The sequence below is a fragment of the Aptenodytes patagonicus genome, chromosome 2, assembly GCF_965638725.1.
Source record: "Aptenodytes patagonicus chromosome 2, bAptPat1.pri.cur, whole genome shotgun sequence".
Taxonomy (NCBI): Eukaryota; Metazoa; Chordata; class Aves; order Sphenisciformes; family Spheniscidae; genus Aptenodytes; species Aptenodytes patagonicus.
The window spans coordinates 12140287-12163295 of record NC_134950.1 but is presented as its reverse complement, the minus strand read 5'-3'; the positions used below and the strand labels follow the sequence as shown (position 1 = coordinate 12163295).

General features: G+C 44.4%; 1 protein-coding gene across 11 annotated transcripts in view; it reads right to left on the bottom strand.

The window, feature by feature from the left end:
* The window catches only part of MTSS1 (MTSS I-BAR domain containing 1), a 131025-nt gene extending 115515 nt beyond the window's left edge, over nucleotides 1-15510 (bottom strand). For 10 of the 11 annotated variants that reach the window (XM_076329118.1, XM_076329113.1, XM_076329115.1 and 7 more), the window contains exon 1: nucleotides 15050-15510. In XM_076329118.1, coding sequence (XP_076185233.1) covers nucleotides 15050-15121 — 72 coding nt within the window. In that variant the 5' untranslated portion in view covers nucleotides 15122-15510. The remainder of the gene's footprint in view (nucleotides 1-15049) is intronic. The other variant, XM_076329122.1, reaches the window with a different exon arrangement.
* Nucleotides 15511-23009: the final 7499 nt, after the last annotated feature.

Genomic DNA, 23009 nt, shown 5'->3' with positions numbered 1-23009 from the left:
TGGTCACAATTTTGTTCTCTACTTATCGTATTTTGAAAAATACGATGTTTTTGCAGAGATGTTGTGTGTGCATCTCCCACACAGTCCCTGCACAGCAGGGTTTGGGCAGTTCCATGATACACCCAGATGCAGAAGCTGCTGCCATAAGGCCACTGTCAAGGGTACTAACTGGTACTCTACATATTTTTCAGCAAGGGTTGTGGGTTTTTTGCTAAAAGAAAAAAAAAAGGAAAAATACCAAAACCCCCAACGTAAAACAGGCGTTCATAAAACCTCACTATACCTACACACAAGGGAGCCAGTGGGAAATGCAGAAGGGGACAGAGAAAATAGCAGTTATCTGGGTGGCAAGAGCTAGGATATAAAGTGCTTTGTGCTAAGTAAAAACTGTCAGACATTTAAAAAAATGAAACCCACCCACTAATTATTTGAAAGAGAAAAAAAAAGCCATTTCCTTAAACCTATTAGCCTTACTGAAATCCCCTACTCTGAACCCATCTCTCAATGTTTGTCTGCATGCGGTATATGCATTATGCATGTGTATGCCAGGAGCCCTGAAAGCCCTGACAATTAACAGCAGGGCCTAAGGCTTTACTGGATTCTTGAGCAAAAGGCAAGCCGGGCAAGCAGAGGATACCAAAGCAGCCCGATTATGTTCCCATCTCAGTGGTATATTATCCAGCTAAACGTGCCTGATGGCATGCAGGAGACTGACACCAGCCTTGCGTTTAGCTGCTTCACAGGGAAGCTTAAGACACTCCTATCAAGACACAGCTCAGGAAGAAAACACTTTTTTTTTTTGTGGCCAGCCAGGCCACAAAAAAAGCAAAATTGGAATAGTCACCACGCATTTCCACCACTACTGATTCTTTGTCTTTAAAAATGTTGTTCTCTTCAAGCCAAGCCTACTTAAATAAGCTGCAACAGCTCACTTAAATTGTTTGCTTTATTTGTTTGGTTGAAATCAATGCAATCTCTTCATCTGGTCACTCCTACACTGCCCAAGAGCACCTGATCTCATTTTGAACAGTAGAAAAATGCAGCATTTTTTTTAAAAATGTCACAGAATTAATAACTTGGGTGGTGGATTTTGTTGGGGTTTTTTTTTGTTTTGTTTTGTTTGCAATTGTTAAAGAAAACCTTTCAGCAGTTTTGCACCAGTGACATGAATTCCTGCATTATCTGCTCAGCTTGCGGTATCTTGACCTGTTTTCTGCAACTCTGAATTCTCTCTAATAAACTCAGCTGAAAATTAAGAGGAATTTACTTTATCTGTGTTCCAATAGAATTTGCTTTCATTTTTCCCTGCTGAAGCCATGTCCACAAGCTCATCTCATTCTCAGTAACACACAACTCAAGTCTTGCACATAAATTGTCGTCCCTTCCAGCTTTTCCAAAAAACACTTTCACCATCACATCCCTGCTGAAACCAAAACCCCATTGATTCCTACCTACAGCAGAAGGGCACAACGCCTGCCACTTCACAGGCCCTAATAACAGGGGTTTATCTCACCTCCAGCACCTGGGAAGCAAGGAAGCCATTTAGTGATGCTCGTGGGGACAAACCAAGGAGACAATACGGAATCGGACTAGTGCTGTAAATACTGCAAGGCTCCACTATCCTGGGGAGCAGCGCCTTCTCTGAGACCTCTTCGCGTGCCACCTTGAGCACAGCAGCCCTGCTGCCGCTCCGTGTCTCACCTCCACACTTGCAGTAGTAGTTCTTGTTTTTGTCAAAGTGGCCATCAAGAGAAATGTTAATGGTGATAGAAACCACATACTAGAAGAGCCATAAAACTTCATCCTTGATTCAACATGTATTACTTTCTCAATTTAAACACAAAGAAACAGCAGGTGGAATTTGATGTCTTTGTCTAAGAAGTGCTTTTGTGACATAAAGCCACTTTCGAAGAGTAATAACACAGTATTTTTAAATGCTGCCTCTCCCAGAGCTTCCTCTGCACCTTCTGCAATTTCCGATTTCAACCGGCCAATAAAGGAAATCAATTTTCCCCCCTTTAAATGTCAGGGTTACTCAGGCCCTGGCGTTATCTGTGAAAGCAGCAGGCCTCCTCCACCTCCAGCCCTGCTCAGAGAAAAGCTGCTACAGGAATCTGGGTCACAAATCCTCTTTTTAGCTCCTCATGGGTTAAAATAGAAATTGGTTACGGTGCGGGTTTGTTTAAATGGTTTCTTGAAAATCGTTAATGGCTTAATCCAGGGACTATTTCCCCCAAAATAACTTTGTGCCCAATTATTTCTTCACTGTCAGCTGAAGAAATTTGACATATCTTCCATGAAATGGGTGTTTCACCATTACCATACAGCACTCCACGGCACCAAGTCCCCTCAAGCTGCTCAGCATGGCCCATCCCTCAACTGCTCACCTGCCCGCCCCCCCATCGAAGCATGTCACAGGTAAGCTGTAACATGCCATTATCCTACTCTATTGCTTAATTAGTTGGTTTATAGGTGATTAGTCACCTGATCCCAGGGCCCAGCTCCAGCTAATCTATGCTGGACACAGGCAGGGAACTGCCTTTCCACCTCAGGGCTGAAAAACAAACTGGTGCCTTATGCCCGTCACCAACATAGCCAGTCCACAATTAGGGACATGAAACAACTTTCCCTCAGGGACAAGCACCACAACCAGTGTTTGAAAGGCACCAGGCTGAGCTGGCAAAGCACCTGCAAGTGCCAGACAGACCCGCCAGTGTCTGGCCAGACAGCGTCCTCCATAGTGGCAGCTCCTGGGGACAGGTGCTTCCCTGCCTGCCACTGGGGCTGGAAGGAGAGGGCGCACCATCTGCATTCAGTGAAATCCCATCCGACATCCAGACGCATGGACACGGGCAGATGTTTTAATTTTTGTCTGTCTTCCTCACCATTCAAACATATTTTAATTGGCAATAAATTTCATCTTCCCCAGTCAAGTCTGGTTTGCTCATGACAGTAACTGCTGATTTCCTTGTCTTTGTCTCAAACCATGAGCTTTTTCATCTTATTTTCTCCCCCATCCCGTTGAGGAGGAGGAGAGAGCAGCTGGGTGGGCGCCTGGCAGCTGGCCAAGGTCAGCCTACCACACCAGGGAAGAGCAGGCAATGCTCACTAACAGGCAGCTTTGGAAGGAGCATTTAAACCCTAGATGGATGAAGAACCCTTTTTTTGTGAAACAGCACAGCCACCCTACACAAACACAACTCTACAAGAGATTTATTGAAGTTTGTTTTCCCTTGCTTTCAGACCAGCAATCCTGCAGTAGGAGTGAGAAGAGACGCAAAAGAGAAACTCAGCAATTTCTCAATAAAGGAAGGGTAGACTTGCAGCAAAGGATGATATTTACTGAAATTGTTATTGATTACTTAGATCTAATGGCACGAATAGGAACCCAGATTGTTGTATTTATTTAAGATTACAACTTGAGTGTCAGCAGTCTTGACAGTTTAAAACTGTTCTGTCACTCCTTCTGCTAAGAAGTTATGATTGTTCTTTTTCCATTAAGAGAAAAGACACGTACTTTAATAATTTATTTCCATGCACCCCCAACTCCCACAGACAAGACGCATCACATCTTCTAAAAACCCTTGACAGTGTTCTTTTAAGTGCTTTCATTTATCAGAAAGGCTTTTCAGCCCTATTATCAGCTCTTGCTGGGACACTGAGTACAAAGGCAGCAGAAACAGTTTGGTATCTTGTTCACAGCAACAACCCATCTAAACTTTCAGGGCAGGGGGAAAGAGACAGAGAGCTGCTCTACAGTAAAGCAAATTCAGAATCTAATTTTGGCTGTTCCAGCTAAAGAGGTAGGAGAGAAAGGGACCAGGCGGGCAGCGCCTTGGTTTTACCTCACCAGTTATCAAAGCAAGAGCTGCATGCCTTCCAGAAGAGTACTGAACAATGACTATCTGCAGACTTCAATAAAATGGAAAAAAACCACTACACAGGCTACAGGAGTTAGGACTTCTACACCTCAGTGTAGTCGTTCGGCTATGACCAGCTAAAAAGCTGAGTCCCAAACTGTTATCAAGCTTCACACCCTAGTAACACATCCAAATGCCATACATCTATCTTTGGAACAAAAATTGTAACTTTGCTCCTGCACGTGTCCTCCCACCCCTCCAAAGTAAGTTATGCAAAAAACCAGAAGATTTTTTATATAGTTTTATCAGATATCAGAATCACAAGGATTATTATGAATGTCTCATTTCTGTGGCATTCACTACACTACCTCCAAGTAGCAAAGAGACTTTATTGTGCTAGACACCACACAAAGTCACAGATGTTACACATAAAGAACAGCCTGGATAAGCAAGTATGGTTTGCACATAGAGACTAACACTTTTCCAAGGGTCCTTCAACAGGCAAAACCAGGAAGAAGTGGAGGGGAAGGGGACAGGAAAACAATGACAGCCTTAAAAAAAAAAAAAGGGTTCCGGCCACAGATGTCTCAACACATGGGAAGATGCAAGAGCTGATGATCAGTTTCCCTTCCCAGCTAACATCTGGCATTGGAAGTTCCCCCTCTTTTCTAAAAGAATCAGTAGTCAACTGGGGAAAAGGGCACTTGGCCAGCCACAACTGCAAGAGTTACAAAGCGCTACCAAACACTAATACGTTCCTCTGTGCAATCCACAGATTTAGCCAAGTCCCTGACTCATGAATAGGACTGCCTAATGCTTTAATAAGCCACAAAAGCTCCTGCAACACACAGGTGAGCAGAGAATGAACATCAGCTTACACAAAGTTCATAATTGCTCTTCTCCATCCAAGAAGTTCTGCTTGTTGGCTTTGCCTCTTTCTAGGTTGAAAAATAAACAATTCAAGAGCCTGTCTCATGAAGCTGTCTAAGCTGCATCTATTTCCCAGTCACTCACCAGAATAGTCTCAATCTTTTAACAGACTGAAACATGAATTCTGCTGGTGAGACTTCACTCTTTATTAAGATGCAGAGGTGTACACAACACCTATTCCATGACTACTTTGGTTTCACTTACCTCATTTCAAATATACAGAATCATAGAATAGTTTGGGTTGGAAGGGACATTTAAAGATCATCTAGTCCAACCTCCCTGCCATAGGCAGGGACATCTTGCACTAGGTCAGGTTGCTCTAAGCCCCATCCAAACTGAACATGAACATTTACAATGATGGAGCATCCACAACTTCTCTGGGCAACCTGTTTCGCTGCCTCACCACCCTCATCGTAAAAAAAAAAATTATTCCTTATGTCCAATCTAAATCTACTCCCTATTTCTTAAATTCAAAACCAGAACTGAATCAACAAAGTCCCAATACTGATTTCAAGAGCATCCCATAGACTGATGTTGTCCATCAGCTAGTCCAGTGTTGCAGGACAAGAAACAATCCGTTTTACTTGCAGCAGAGAGGTTTCAGGTTGGACCATCCATCCAACTATAAGACCAGTTAACAGGCAACTCTGAAAGGTCAGGGAGCTTCCTTTCACTGGAACTCTTTAAGGAAGAGTAACACATTTATATAGAGGTCTTCTAGGAAAGTGTAATACTCCCACAAGGCAAGGAAAGGGTCTACCTGATTGCTAAGTCCCTCCTGTCTTTCTAAGATGAAGGTATTGCCATACACAGGGGAAGTTCGAGCTTAGCTCCAGCAGCAAAAAGGACTCTCAACTTGTGCAGAAAGCTTGCTGGGCCAGGAAAGAAAAGTCATCAACAGCAAAAGACAAGACATGAACTTCACAGGATTTCACAGCAAGAGCTGAGCGCATGCATTACTGAATAGAGGAGGAGACAGGTACAAACTCAGGGTTTGAGAGATTATAGTGCATGCAAGTGAAAGTAAAAGCATGTCAAAGATCAGATTAAGATGTCATTTAACCTGTAACTACCCTTCTGGAAAGAAAGCAGGGGTAATTAAAAATCAAAGTCTTGTATCCATACATCTATTTCCATTATTTCTGCCACCTGTTTAGGGAACAGCAGGGTTAGAAACGAGTTTCCCTTTAGCATGCACAGTATAAATAGGCATGCCAAGCTTTGCTTTCACAAGGTGATATATTATCACAACATGGCAAATTATGCAACAAAAGACTACTGAAGAGACATCCCATGCTATTAAAAAAACCCTGTCAACTAGATATTTCTTCTATGCATCACAGAACCACTCGTTCAGTATTTTCAAAACTGTTTGGTTTTCAGTCTAAACAGAGCATTAGGGCATTGAGAGAAAACAGATAATGGTATGATATTTTGAGAAAGTCAAGACTAAAATCCCATCAGGAAAGTCCAGAAAAGGGTAATCACCCCACTGGGGAAAAAAAACACATAGATATCAGTTATTTCTACATTCTCAAAACCACCTGAAGAACTCTAAAGAATGCCCAGTTCCCTGAGCACCGAAATGCAGCACTTCTTAGCAAGAACACAGGTATTTATTAGACCTCACTAACCATCTGAACGGGGAGGGAACCTAAGTCTGGTACCATTCTGTTGTTAGAGCTCTAGAGTCTTTAATTTGTATTATAATAAAGCCTGCACTGCGCTAGCCCATATGTAAACACCCCCAGTGGAGGATACCAGTTGCCCCATGGTTGTGACTTCAGTTTGTAGTACAGCAAGGACCTGTGAAAACTCATCCACCTTGGTTGCTGCATGGCATCCTGGCTTACAACCCAACTCGTGGGCCTCCTTGCTACATCAATAGGGACCACATCAAGTCTGTACCGTCCGCAGCCCAGTTTCATAGTTTGTAAGACAAAGAAACTTGGCTCCAAAGCAGCCACTTCGCGGTTTAAATCCAAGATTGGATAATTAGCAAACAAAAGTTATACTCACACTGTGAGAAGATACATCATGCATAAACATAGAGTCTCCCTCTCTAAACACAGGAAGTTATTCACAAGGAGCGGGGGGAGGAAACAACTAGCCACAGCTTCTGAAGACCTTTTATCCCATGCTACATTAAAAAAGCTGGACATTCAGTAGTCTTCCAGAGGAAGTATTTAGTTCCACATTCTTCCCTGCAGGTCTAAACAAGTTTGCAAGCCTGTATAGCAGACTTCTCCTCAGAGACTCATCAATACCGCCTTTCATCCACTCAATCATTAAGTGGCCACTGTGCATACTCGGCAGCTATTTTCTAAACCCACAGTATTTCAGCTGGATCAAAACAAAGATAATTAAAATATCAGGAGGTACTCATTCAAGTTAATGCCTACACAGGACAACCTCAAGCCAACAGCACTGGTTGGGCTGGTAATGCCACCAACACCACTGGGGTCTCATCACTTCTTCCCAAGCAAGGAGAAACCTTCATTTCTCAGCATTCATCACTTGATGTCAACACAATCTCCATCACACAAGCAGTCAAAACAATCTCCGGGACCCAAGAAGTGGCAATATCTGTTCCCAAAGTACTGACAAGTGTCCGAGTTGACCGCAGAAGTATGTCATTGGCAAAAAGGCAGCAGCCAGGTAGCAAATTTTTTAGTGCTTTATGAACTTTGGCTGTTGCCAGATAGTAAAGTGCAACTATGCTTGTCACAGGGTATGTCCTCTCCATTTCACTCATGAAACAATCACTTTCAAACTCCAGGTTAGATACTTGGTTTGTTCATGGACAATGAGCAACCACGAGGTTTGCTCATGGAGGATTTTGTTAGGAGCCATCTCATCACAAATGAAGCTTCATTAACGAAAAATCCCAAATTAAGCCACTATTAAGCCACACAAAGGGCTTCAGCGATACTACTAAGCACACATCTGACTTACATGGCAAAAAGAAAAAATCCCACGCTTGGGTGGGAAGTGCCATGGCAGTTTATGTGGAAGACAAAAATGGGAACAAAAGAATATGAACCTTTTTGTACCATGAACCAAATTTCTCCAGTTACACACTCATCGGTAGCATTAAGCACACCAACAGAATCAATGTTCACAAGTTTATTCCTGCAAGTGTTCCTTCTGAAAATACCTAAGGTGATTTGTTAAATGCTGTTTGTACACCAGCTAGCATCCTAGAATTAAAGTGAACTACACAACGCTTATGGTTGTTGACCAGAAGACTGCAAAATACAGAGCTCACACACAGCCTCACAAGACAGACAGCCAAATTCTTCATGCCTATGGTTAAGATGCTCCAGTCAGACTTCTCTACTACGGAACTGAGATATCCTGTAATTTCAGCTACAGGAGTTCAAGACACTTGTGTTGAGAGTTGATCAGTCATTTGTAGATGTCATCTCTTCTGCCTGCAAACACTGGGTTATCACGGGGGGGGGGGGGGGGGGGGGGGAAGGGAACAGCAATACATCTTAAGCAGTAACAACAAAGCGGTGTGTATGTGTGGATAGAAACATGTATTATACTGGGAGCTTAAAAACCATCCCCTCATTAACTCCGTGCTCTAGATGCATTCAATTCCTTCTTGTCCTAGGGGAAAGGAGTAGAAGTCACTAAACCTGCAGCCACAGCTTGCCATTCTGTAAAATGGGAGCCATTCTTTGGAGCTAAGTCACACACAGAGCACTTTGAAGATGAAAGCTGCTATGGTCTTAACCACAAAGCTACCAGACATTTTGTCTCCAATCCTTCGAAACATCTCAGCATTCAAGCTATTTCACAGCCCAGCAGGAAGAAGTCAATCGACGTCCTTAAAGGTCAGCACAGATGCCAGTGAACAGGGCAGTGCTTGGCACTTTACAGTATCAAGGTAGACATAATTTTGAAATTGAAAACATACACTTGAAGAGGGAAATGCATTTCTGTATGTAGCCTAAGGAGGCTACTCTACTCTTTAGAGTAGCCTCTTTACAGTACTAACTCAAATCCCTCTGTGCCCATCTTCACATGCTCCGAAGTAGACCAAAAAATCTTTTTAGATACAGTTCCTATTCTGCTCTCTGCCATGTAATGCTTTCTGCTTATCTTCAAGACCACACTGTCTCTGAGTAGACCATGAACCTTAAAAACATTTTTCAGAAGCTGAAAACACGCAGGCTGTTAAGCAGAAGATGCTGTTTACAGATTCACAGGAATACTCCATCAACTGTAGCAACTTCTGGACTTTGAAAAAACATAGTGAAAAAAAAAATTGGGGTTTTTTAGCTATTTTACATTGAAGATTTTGGTACAGCTCCGGCACACTCAGAACTGAGGAAGGAAGCAGCAAACTCTCCCAAATATCACCCTCTGTTAGGTATTAACCAGCACCGAACCTGTAATTACACAGACTTCTTGTCCTCCAACATTTGTTCAGCCAATTGTGTTTCATGCAGCGCTGCACAACTTCCACACTTACAACCTTGCAAACCTTATTATGCAGCCATTGGCATCCTGCCAGATCCAAAAGGAGTACTCTTAAAAGACATTAAAAATCCTTGCCCTGGGTATGCCACAGAATAAGCCAGCCTGGTACACATTTACATAGCAAATGCTCGGCAGTTGTATAAATTGTTAACACTCACACAAGAGTATTTGGATCAAGAAAGAATGTGTCCTCCCCAAAAAAATAAATTATTTGTGAGTAAATATGTTCCCAGTTATGCCCTGTTGCCTGAATCCCAGTATTTAAGCAGGCATGCAGTGGCTGTCTTCCTGCACCATCATTCAGCAGCCTTCACTGCACATCAATCCCTCCCCCTCCAAGACATTTACAGAAAGATACTCTTAACTGCTTAGAAAAGGCAAGGAATTTCAGTGCATGCAAACCAACCATTTGGGCAAGCAGGTTTTGGGAGGCAGTGGGGGTAAGAAATCAGTGCAGCCACCTAAGCCCAAAATGCCTTGGTGGTAAAACCTTTAAGAAAAAAAAAATTGGGAAGAAAAGCTGCATAGAGCAGAAATGAACTCATTTCACACTTTTTGGGGATGGGGAAGAAATGTTGATTCACTAGGTTTGGAATAAATCAGTTGCCCTAAAGACAGTCATGCAAGGGACATGCCAGTGCAACACAGCATGTGTGGGAAAGGGAGGACAGAGAAGCCCTTTCCTCTCCAAGCCTATACCTGTCTGTTGCACATGAAACATTTGTTTTTCCTTACAATAGTTATCAATCTTAACAGCTGGATTGAAACTAGACCTTAAAATCATTGACCTGAACATTCCTCATCTCCACAGAGATCCCAAGCTTCAAATAAAGCAGAGCTGCAGAAGAACTGTCATATTACGACATGTCAGGGTAAAACAAATTTGCCCAGATTCTCCAATACATGTGGGCTGTCCCTTGGATTGACACAAATGCAGAGGACCTACAGCTGTACTTGCCATAGTAACTGTCTCTGCATTTCTGTTTGTTCTAACAAATATTTTTTTCCACTCAGTTTATATTATTTGTGAGTAGCACAAGGCCATCCCTCACAAGCAAATCACGCCTACTTAACAAATGGCTCTTAATCCTTGATGGGACCACCCCCCAGCTCCATCTTCCACAAAAAGCAAGGTTAAAATGCTGCTTCTCACCGATCGCTTCCTAACAGGAGACAAGAGGCTGAAAAAACATAAATGTGAACACATGGGCACAAGAAACATCTTTCTCTTCTGCTTTGACCAAGAGCTTTGCATGGCTGAAAGCAAAGGTGCACCACCCTCTCGTCCAAGAGTCCCAGCAGCAGCAATGGAGTGAAGGGAAGGGTTCACCTCCTTTATAGTATTAAAGTAGAGGCTACTGCCAAAAGCAAAAGGTTGATTTTATTGAGTTTTCAGCTAAACTAACATAAATAAGGCACACACACTTAAAATAAAAGAATTTCTAAAATTTTCTAAAATTTCACTCCTCCTTCGGGAACCTTGTTTTTGTTCACCAACAGGATGACATTTGCAGTCCCCCCCATACCCGCACGTCCCTCACATGCAGGGAGATGAGCGAGACTGATTGGTAATCCACACCAGACCCATAAAAATTTAGTAAATCCTCCTACTTGGTATAAACAAAGTCACAGACAACCTGTGTTCATCCAACTGCTCATTACTCGTCTTTCCCCCATGCCCACCCCAAGGGTGTCGGGTGCCGTACACGTACAGCAAGCCCCTGCCCTGCCAAAATGCGTGCTGGCAGAAGAGGTGAGACAAATAAAGAGCATGCAAAAAGGAAAAGAACCATCATCAAGCAAGTGATGAACTGCAAACACTGCCAATTTCAACATTTTCAGAGCTGTTTTCTTGTTTTCCTTTTTCCTCCACAATAGCAGAGAACAATGCAATTAAAAGGAACGTAAAATCAAGACTCAGAAAGAAAAGCAACATTAAAGAGAATCTGCTTCGTATGAGAAGACAAGATCTTTTGAAACCCATCCGCAACAGGCCCTCCCAAAAATTATCTGCACTGATTTGCTTTGCACTACAAGAAATATTGAAATTAACAGCACATTACAGCATCTCATTTCTCAATTGCCAGAAATGAGTTACAAACCTTCAGATCAAATACTCCCTTCCCACAGGGAGCTGCAGAAAGTATGCCGCGTTCAAAGAGAAACTGCACAGCATTTGAATGCAGCACGCAAAACTGCTCCTCCGAGGGGACATACATGTTTTATTTTTGCTTTTATAAACTTTGATTGCTTTGAAAAAGATCTCGCGTAAGAGTATAACAAATTATAAGTGCCACGTACTCAGTGATGTATCTATTGTAGGAAACACCAGGACTGTGACAACGGAACAAAACTTAGGGATGGGATGGACAGACTTTTTCCCACCTTTATGATTCTTCAATCTGATCTTGAAATCTCAAAGCATTGAAGCCCAGTTCTAGAGCACAATGGCCACATACAATTCCCACTGTGGACTTTCCACAAACAACCCTGTCACCATGTACACCACATACTACTCAACAAATGTGACCATTGTTTTGCATGGAAGACATGGACTTTACTGAAGGAGTGGTTAAACATGGGAACAGGCTGCCCAGGGAAGTGGTTGAGTCCCCATCCCTGGAGGTATTTAAAAGACGAGTAGATGAGGCGCTTAGGGACATGGTTTAGTGGACATGGTGGTGTTGGGTTGACGGTTGGACTCGATGATCTTAAAGGTCTCTTCCAACCTTAATGATTCTATGATTTCCCTTGTCAGGGGACTGAAGTTCCAGATGTACATTCAAGTGCTGTATAAATGGGATGTTTATTATCCATTCTCATATTTAACTCAACATTGTTTCTTTAAATCACTTAGCTTTAAACTAAATTATTTTGGAGCTTGTTTTGTTGAGTACTAACCACAAAATTATTTTTGGTAGAGGACGGAGAGAAATTTGTGGTTTCTGGAGAAAATATTAAAGGCAGTTCAAGAGACCTCAGCCAGCAAGAGGTAATCTTGCTATCAAAAAGTGTGATGTGTTAGTCATGCTGGCATATATTGCCCTCATTACATTTCAAAGTTAACACCATACAGAGACAAATGCAAACGATCACATTAATCAGGATAATAATTCCAGTTTCTGTAACCTTGTCGAGATCAAGGAGAGCTCAAAATTAACAACAGGTACACCTGAGCTAGTTCTGTGTTAGTGTGAACAAAGAGAAAAATCAGTCCACGCGTACTGTATCTTCATCACCTCGGCTGCAGCACCCATCTGTATCTGCTGGCAAGACTTCAGAGTAATTTTAATACACTGTTGATTAACCCTACCATCTTTACAACTAAGTTTAAGGCAGAGCAATACATATGATAAAAAGAACCTGCAAATTATTTAGTTAAAAAAGGCGGATGCTGCAGCAAATCCCTCAGCACTGCAGGGCATGTGGGCCTTGATCGCAGCCGGCGATGAGAAATAGGCACAGATAGTGCACTTGGGTATGTGTGGGCAGACCCCTACGCAACGTCTCCAAGATTCTGCCAGAAGCCTGCCCCCACAGACCTGACTATGTGAAACAGCACTTAATATGCTAATTTTCACTTTACTACTAAAGGTGTGATGAGTTGAAAGGTTCTGGTTAGCTGTCAAAAAATAGCTACTTTTTATTCAAAATTGTCACGATCCTTTGTGCAGAATTCACAAAGAATCCTAGTGCATCTCACCAGCTGTACGGCATTAGCTACATCAAACTGAACTACAGGTAAAAATCATTTGTTCGACTCACACTAAATAAATGAGCAGATTTTTTAAACCGTAACAACCACCACGCTGCTAAAGGTCTGCTGTGATTCCTTCCAAACCTGCCCCCCCAGTAACTGCCAGTTCACAAAACAGGTTCCACTACTATGGAGGATTAAGAAAAAAATATTCACACCTGTGCCCATCTCCATAAGCTCATGTCAACATGTTTCTGATGAGCAGCATTCCCATGCAAGTAACAATGTGTAAGGAAAAAAAAAATCCACACAGCAAAGGCCCATTTGCTTAAGAACAAGAAAAATGAAATGCATCACTTATGGAAAGAAGCAGAGAATAAACATACTCGGCGTCCCTCTGTGCTGAAACCCAAAACCGTGCTTCATCTGGAACAGAACATCTCCTGCATGTTCCCCACACAGCCCACTAAAATGATTCCAGGATTTGGGATTGTTTCCTGCCTTTTGTGTGTGTGTGTGTGTTTTATTTTAAAGTGCAGTCGTTATTAAAAATAAAAGGGGGCTGAGAGCCCGAGGAACACCACCGCCAGGACTGCAGCATTGTCTTGACAGATACATACACACACACACACACTCCCCCTCCTCTCCGCAATCTGCCTGTTCTTGACAAGCCATGCCTTTAATTAAATGTCTCCTAAGATCTGTCGAGAGGAAAGTGCATATGAACCCCTGCCAAAAAATAACTTCTAGTGCAAACAGCTTCTCCAGCCCCCCCAAAAATACACTAGAAGCCATTCGCCTCTGCCAGGCTCCCTCCTAGAGCAGACCCCGTCCTCCTCCACCACTACTTGGCGGCTCTTTCTCCCTCAGCCCTCCCTGCTCATCAGCGCTGCACCGACTGAAACACCCAAAGAAATCCCGTGCCCCTGGCCAGGAGAAGTGCAGCGTGCACGGTCGCTGCTCACTGCCTTTAAATTACAGCGGTCCACCCATTATCCGACACGTCCCTCAACATCTCCTGACAACTGCATCCTTCCCAGCCGGCCCTGGGAGGAAGACAAGCTGCCCTTGTCCAGGGGAATGCTGCAGTATTCTGCAGTACGGCCGTGCGCCGGAGGCAGGGTGCCTCAAGCCCTGGGGTTTGGGGGAGGCATGACTGGCAGAACACAGCAACGCTTTTACGCTATTTATTTCCACGAGCGAAGGGCGGGAGGCATCTGCTCGTCCAAAGAAAACCCCGCAGAAGTGCCCTTGGCTGCCAAGGATAGATTGGGAGCGCCTCTCTCAGAGGGACCCTTTGGCAGAAGGGGTCGGCGCAGCCTGAGATTTCTGGTGGCTGGTAGAGAGGTGAGACCCAGCAACTTGAGACCTTTGCATTCATCCACAGAAAGAAGCAAATACCACCTCCATGAACATACGCAGCATGAAAATAATACCACACAACCGACTGAGCAGCAATTTTAATCCAGGCACGCATCAACTTTTGAGCATCTCCAGGCTGAGATTCCCCCCCCCCCCCATCGCGCCCATCAGCACGGCACAGAAATCCCTACATTGCCCTTTCCAGCCCCACCCCACGGCTGACATGCACGGTGCCCATCTCCTCCATACGACGCTCCCGCCTCACTGCATTTATTCTGCTAATGATCTGACAGCCCAAAACAACAAAAAAAAGAAGGTGGAGGAAGAAAAAAAGAAAAAGGGACAGGTTTGGAAAACGCTGACCCTGGTGCAAGGTAACAGCTTGCGTGTTTGAGCAGGAGAGACAGAGGAGAGTGAAGGAGGGAGGGAGAGGTGGTGTCCTGCAAGCAACTCGCAAGCCCCAAACCATGGGGGTGAAGCATTTACAAGGAGCCCCTTGCCAGGCTACTTCCACCGGCGGGGACCACGCACCCGGCAGCCGGGGCAGGGTCGGCCCCGGCAGCAGCCCAGGGCCGGGGCGGGGTGGGAGGTCACGCCGCCACCACCGCCCCCCGGTGCAGCGGCAGCTCATGGTGCAAAGTTTCGCCGGGCCAGGTGGGGAGAGGTTTCCTCTCACCTGGGTCCCTCCCAAAACCCTTCAGTCTCTTACCTTCATGTCGCTTATGATGGTCTGGAAGAGCCCTCCGAGCGCACTACATTCCTTCTCTATCACAGCCTCCATTTTCCTCACTCGAGCACACTGGAGGAGGCAGAAACCGCTGCAATTTCACTACTAAGCTAAAGAAAAATTAGACAGCCCGGATTCCCACCTCATGCAAAAAAAAAAGGGGGGGGGGGGGGGCGCAAACAAGCCGATGTAGGCAACAAGGAAAAAAAAAACAAACCACCGCACCTGAACCCCTATCTGCCTACACCTCTAAAAATTTAAAAATGGGGGAAAAAATAAAATCCAGTGCTATTGGCGCCTCTCTCCTACACACGCCTCCCCGCCCCGCTCAGGCGCACCCGGGGATTCAGAGCCGAGCGGGCACTGTCCTCCCACGCGCGGGCGGCCACAAAATCCATCTCTGCGCACACCGGCCCGAGCCCCGGCGGCGGCGGCGGCGGCCGCCCCGGCCCCCCGCGCCTCCCGGCACGGCGGCGCGCTCAGGGCAGCGGGAGCCCGCAGCTCGCCAGCTCCGCGGCGCTGGGCAGATGCGCACGCACCCCCCAAAAAAACCAGGAAAAAATACGTATCTATATAAAGAGGGCTGGGACGGCGCGTTAAGCCGCTCACTCGGGGCGCAGCCTCGGGGGTCTCTGCCAGCCCCGACGGAGCAGGCTGCAGCCAGCGCACCCGACCCGCTGCCTGCCCTCCCCGGGAAAAACCCGGCCCGTCCGTCCGCCGCTCCCCCGGCGGCGGCGCCCGCCCCGCCCCGCCCTGCCCGGCCCGGCCCGGCCCCGCCCCGCGCTGCGCCCGCCCGCGCGGAACGCCCCGCCCCGCCCCGCCGCGTCACCAGCGCGGCCGCTGATTGGCCCCGCGCGGCCGATGGGCGCCGCGGCGGGGGGTTCGCGCCGCCGGGGCGCGAGCGGAGCCTGCGGCGGGGCGCGAGGCGGGTGCCGCCCTTCAGGGCGGGCGCCGCCCCGAGCGTTTAGCGCTCGGCGGAGGAGCTGCGTTCCTGCTGACATTCGCCGAAATTGCCAAAATTCGGCTGTTTCTGGTGAAAAACATCTGCCTCGGCCCACCGATTTAGAACGCCTCGGCTGCAAGTGCTCTGCGAAGCTGCAAGCAACTGAAGATACAACCCTGGCGCAGTACAGCCGGCAGCAGCCTTAGCCACAGATTATCTGGGGCTGTTCATTCACCCTCTCCCACAAATGCAAGTCTATATTCAAATGTAAGTTGTTGTTTAGCCTAAGTTATATAAAACATGGGTTTTTTTAAAGTAATCCAGTTTTCACATTATGCCAAATTTTGCAAAACGTTGCGATCAAAATTATGTGTTTATATGCACACAGAGGCTATGGCTCAAGTCCTGCAAACACTGGTGTGCGTGCTTATCCCGGGGACATTAGCAACGTATGCTAAATGTACTGAGGTCCCCGAGACTCTTCACTGCACTGAAATTAAGCACGTGCTCAGCTGTTCCGGGGAGCTCCGGCCTAAAGATCCTGTTGCTGCTAACCCCAGGGGAACCGCGCTCCTGGGGAAGCGGGCTGTATCGCCACGCGATTTAGTAAGGGCCAGATGTAGAACCAGGAAAATGTTAAGTATGGAAGAATAAGCCTTAGACCTTGAAGTGAGGAGTTTTTCCTGTCTTGATCTATACATGCACACACAGGTACGTGCACAACCACGACTGAGATGGAAGTTTAGAAATTTGAGTTATTAAAATTAAAGTTATGAAATCTGTATCTTACAAACTCTGCCTGAGAAGAGCCAGTGCGGCACGCCATCCTATTTTGCTTCATTTCCGCCCGTATCTAGGCACATGCCCGTGACGGATTACATTCTCCGTGTTAATTTAGCACTGAAGGAAAAGGCTGGACAGGTGCCCTGCCTCCAGCGGGGACGTGGCAGCACAGGCTGCTGCAGCAATTGCCCCTCTGCTTTTCCCCACTTCACTGCAGGGAGGAAACAGCCCACCCAGGTCTGACTGAGAGATTAATTCTGTGGCTCTGTATGATCCTCACTCCCAAAGATGAGCCCAGCAAATGTCCCCAGCGGCTTGTGATAACGACACCTGCTCATCACGTGCAGAGCTTCAGGTGCCGTCACATAACCAGCGTGACAGCGTTCCCCTGGGACAGAGTCACATCCAACAATTCGGCAGGGAAAGTTGGTGGCCTACTTTGCTTTCTTCAGCCATTCCGTTTCTGGGATGATCCTTGTTTCAGCACAAGCAGTATTTTGGCTAACCTTTCTTGGGAATGAGAATTTCCAATGTAAAAGGTTGCAGAGTATATGATGCACACGGGACAGGAGGGACAAAAATCTGCTTCTGTAAAGAAAAGGCTGTTGTTTACGGACTGCATTAATGCTTTAGTTACTAAATCAGGGCTGTCTGCTCTGTACTAAGCAACAAGTCTTCATACAGTGATGAAACAGCATGCAGGTATACAATAGAAAAATGAAGTAAGCATTTCAAGCCTCAATAAATTATAACGAGTAAATTAGGCATACAATGTAAGAGAATGGTTTTTACCTTGCAAATTTGAAAGGAGAAACCGTGCACATCGCTGGTTATGATGAGTAACTTCCTAAACCACCGTAACTCGAGTGTACCCAGTCACAACCTAGAGAGACCTTATCAAAACTGTTCAGGTGGAATATTTTTCTGTGAGAAGGTGCTAGGTTGTGAAAAATGGAGACATGATGATTTCAACAAACTTTATATTCATAGGACAAAAAATCAAAATGCAAACAGAAAAGTATTTGTTCTTTCCAGTATTTTTTATTTCAAAATCTATTTTGTAAAATTTTCGTTGTGTGTATCACTTAGAATAATGACTGTTAATTTTATATTTTAAAATTTTTGTTCGTAGCATAACAGCTAAAAATAAAGCAAGGGCATCTAAACTAAAGGCATCAAAATAGGGTCTTGATAACTGAAAATTTTTTGGATTTTGCATTGTATGAAATTTCAGACTTTTAATTTTATTCTTCCTTTTAGTGATAGAATTTTCCGCGGGATGGCAATTCAGCTTCAACCAGCTGTAGAGTGAGAGTTAACATTTTTCTTTAAAGACCGGAGTCCAAATGGTTGTTTAAAGTGCGAGTAAAAAGTAGTTTGGTGATGTTGTCGGGTTACCATCTGTCACGTTATTTCTGGGATCTGCTTGATTGATTCCTAGCAAATCACTTCCTGCAAGCATTATTTGCAAAACTTTATTATGGGCAAAGGCTATTTCTGTGTTCGTGAGCCATCGTTACTGGGGAATGTTTCATTACCAAGTGATGACATTCTGTAAAATATCCTGGTGCATGGGCAAATGCCAGCACCACTTCTTGACAGTGGGGTGGCTGAGTGCGTCCTACTGAGCAACCCCCAACAGATGTCAGTCTTAAAATTTGTCAACGGCGCAATAGTAGCCCATGTTCTGACATCCTTCAACACGTTGGGTGCTCTGCTGACAAGAAGCCTATTCCACTGAAACCGCAAGAAGGCTGATGGTTAAGAAAGAATTTCTCCAGAGATAAGTGGTCAGGTTGAGCAATGACTTGGTCGCTTTGCCTGGCCTGGATTGTTCCTGCTGCTCCTCCCATGCTGACCACCACGGCACAAAGTACAGCTGGAGTGAGCCAGGGCACAAATCCGTGAGGGTCAGGAGTCCGCAGCCTGCTCCCTAGTCTGCCAGAGGACTTGCCTTATGACCAGAACATATCCATTCACGTTCCTGTCCCTTGCTTTCTCCTGTAAAATGGAAATCCCCGTTTTTAAAAGCATTTTGAGTGTGTTTGCACCAAGCACGAGTGTGAAATGTCATTGCAATCAGGACAAATATATCCTCTGTCAATGTGCCGTAAACTGTTTAATTGTGGTGCTTGTTTAGGTCCCGATCTTACAAAGATTTAAGCCCACTTAGGAATGTGAGTAGCCCTGTGGAAGACTAGATTACGCATGCACTTAAGTGTTATCAGATTGAAGTCATAGACCAACAATCACAAAAGGTACTTAATCACCTTTAAATTACAGTGTTCCTCATTTAGCTAATGTTATTCCCCAAGGAAAAATTGCCTCATCTAGCATACAATCAAGAAAGAATCAAGGGCTGTTCCTTCAAGTGGTTGACAGTTCAAAAAGAGATATGATTTTAAAAAAATAGGTTGCTAAAGGCTGAACTATTTAATTGAATTATCTCTTTAAGAAATTGATGCAAATTAATATTGTAATACTCCATTATATTGCCACAGAATCTTTCATCCTCAAGCCTTCATAAAATATATTAATAAACTTGAAAAACAAATGTGTAGTTCTTTTTTTTTATGGAACCAGCATTCTGTCCCTGTTTGAGGCTTTCTAATAATGATTTATATTTTGAAGGATGATGGTGTTCTCCTCCTCATAGATTGAAAAAAAAGAGCCCAAGAGCTTCCAAGAGGCGGAGTCCCTGACATGATTTCCTTCAGTCCTCAAGGTGCTCATCAGGTACAATCCTGCTCTGTCCATAAAGGCAGATGAGCTCACTTTACAATGCCTAACTGGATGGAAAGGTAAGATAGCGGGCTACACAGCCAGAAAGATGACAAAAGGAATTGATGAAAAATGGGGCAAACCCAACAGGATCCACGTGAGCCAGCCGCCCCAACAGAATTACAAATATTAAATAGTGACCCCTCCTTATCACTAGTGAAATATCTGTATTATATCTAAAGAAGCTTAATTATTCACTGGTTGTACATGGAGGTGGGGGCCTGGCAAGGGAGAATTCACTTTTTTTTCGGGAGCAGGTGTTTACAGTCTCTGGTTTCAGAACATGAGAAATAACAATGTTGTGGTTCTCCAGCTTTATTCAGGTTATTTTTAGGTCCCAAATTGTTTTAAAACTATCAAGTAGCATTGCTGTAGTGGGGGTACCTCTGCAATCGTTTCTGCTTGCTGCTTGCTGGCAAAATAACAGCTGCTATTGCTTTACCAGGATTGATTTCCATAGAACAGCTCCATCTAAAGCCTACCTACAGGCAACAACTCTGCAGCAAAATATCAATGCGGTCTCATTTTCGGCTGTAAGCTTTTCTCAGAAGGAAAAAAAACCCCAACATTTTCAGCGAAGTCCAACACGGGATGTCATTCATTCAGAGCACATAGAAGACGAGATGCTTATTTTTAAGGGACTAAATTCTCCTTCCACTTCCCCCCTCGCCAACAAGCCGGAAAAAAAAGTCCTTCCCCCAGCTATCTCTATGCACAAGGCACAAAAGCTGAGAATCGGGGTTTGCATGTTATATCAAGGGCTTTACAGATAGGCCACATTTTTCAGTAGTGGGAATGTGAAATGTTCTTGCTCACATTTGACATCTCAGGCTGGTAGATTCAGAAAAGGTGCTCAGGTCTATCACCTCATTCCAAGCAACGCTCCTGTCATCGCTCTTAAAACTCTTGCGTGATGAACCCCAATAAATGGCCAGTGGGGTTCCCGTGGCTGGGGTTACGTGGGCACTTTCATCCTGTGCAAGTCCACAGTAGCACCGACAGCGTATTTCCACACTCGCTGCTCAGCTGTGGCCTCCTTCCTACACCGTCCCATGTCACCAGCACCGGAGCTCAGGCAACTATACGATGGGTTACGCAGGGACCTGATTTGTTTGAAAACCGCCTACAAAGGAAGATTATTTTAGCCAGAGGAGGACCCTGCCTTTTGTGTTTCATGAAGAAGGGGCAGCCTGTATAACCATTCCCATGCTCATTCCCCAGTAGATACCTTCTTGTTTCTCATCTACAGCCAACACAGGTTTAAATATCCAGAACTGTTGATCTGAACCCTCTTTCAAACTGGCTTCATTACCTTATATCAGGTTCTGGTGTGGACACATTCAGTCCACAAAAACTGGCCTTGCTTTCACATTTTAAAGCTGTTTAGCTGATGCATCTTAAAGTCACACCCTAAATTAATTTGGATAAAATTTCCTGAGTGCACCTGTGTAGACAAGCAGTAAGTTAAAAAAAAATCAGGTTATACTTGCAGTTACATACATGCTTAAGCACTCTGAAGAAGTAAAGCCTATAATAGGTGTCACCTTTTTAAATAGCTCATGTTCTCTTCCTTAAAGCAACATCAACTTTGACCTCAGTATAATTACATGTATATATCAAAGTTGGCTGTTGGTGTCTATGTCCAGCACGTACATTAGTCCAAGCCTTTGTCAGCCATATCTCCCTTAAGATGTGATATAAAATGAATCTGAGTTCTTCTGTACTTCCCATCAAGCAACAATTTTTAGTAGGTCACTATTCCTGAAATCTCAGATCCGTATTTATTGGTACGTACAGAACTCAGTCTGTGGAACCACCTCAGGACACGGTCATGTGAAACATAATGCAACACTTTCTCCTATAAAAGAAAACATTATTTTTTGCCAGTCCATAAATCCAGTTTTTAAAACAAGCATTACGTTCATAAAGAAATGGTTTAGAAAAAAAATAAAACTTATTAGAAAAAAAACAAGCGTATTTCAATGGGCAGACTTCCAACTCTGTGTAAGTGTGGAATAGTCAGGCTTTTTTTTTTTCCTCCTATCTCTTTAGTTGTGTTTAGTTTTTGAAATTCTGATGAAAACAACTTGAACACTAATCCTCTTTTCCAGACCTAAACACCTGGGATGTCGTTAAGGAGAAATTGTTAGGTAGAGGTTTCTGCTGTGAGTCCAAGATAAAGTTCTGCTGCAAACTCCGTGGCCAGAAAGCATTTTGGGGAGATAAGATCACACTGAGAGCCTGCTATGTACAGTTTCTTCAAAAACAGAAGAATTAGAAACGAGAGGAGACCTTCCAATGAAGAAAAGAAGACGGACAAAAAGAAAAATCTAGTCTACTGATCTAAATAATACAGGCAGACTAGCACGTACTGGAATTTGGGACTAAAACCAAAGAGAGCTGACATGAGGACATACTGCAGGGAGGGACAAGCACAGCGATGAATGGTGCCATTGTGTGACTATTTTAATTAATTTTTGTAATGAAGCCAAAGCTCTAATTTACCACATCCCAAAGTAAATAGAAAAGGTTATGACCTTAATTTCAGAGGTGGGGAAGGAAAACCTAATTGCTAAGTAGTCAGCTGTCACTCGTTACTGCAATTGGATAGATACACTTGGTGTGTTACTATGAATAGTCCAGATTCAACAGTCAAAATAGTGGGTAATGACAGTTTCGTTCCCTCTCCCCTTCATCTTCTTTCCAAGTCTTTGATTAGTAACATTTTGTACCAGTTTTACTACGTGGACTGCAGTACTCCTGAGTCCACCAGACTCTGAGTAAACCTGTCTGGGCCACATAATAGCCTTTTTTTTCGTCTTCTCAGTACACAGATGTGTGCAACTTTAGCAGGATGCAAAACGTACAGAGATTACAGGAGGTCCTTCCTGCCTTCTTACTGTCTGCTAACCCCGAGTGAGTATATTCCTATACAGGAGCTAGCGATGGAAAGACAGTTTTTTGATGTAACGTGTTTACAAGCTGAAAAGGTGCAAAAGCCACATCTGTTTCTAACCACGGCCACTAAATAAATACAATGAAATGTGCATTGTATGCTGTTCAAAACATGCCTCTATTTGCATCGCTTTGACTATGCACAGCCATCTCTGCACTTAACTTATGGGGTCATTCCTATGGGCCAAGGGAAAGATGCACGGACGGATCTGAGATTGGTGTGAACTCCTTATGTCTTATCAAATGCCGTGCCTCTATATGCACCCACATAAAAAGAGTGCAATACTGTGCGCTTGCTAAATGAAGTGTTTTCTACTCCAGATCTTTTTGTTCTTTGCCCTATAATGCCAGTTTGAAGAGGAAGTTATCCAGCATCAGAACATGGAGGATTTAAGCAGAAATGTTCATAATAAAAAATGCTGTTCTAGCAAGTTCTGCTACAGCAGAAACAAAGGAGTGATCTGCGTTAGGCTGACTAGT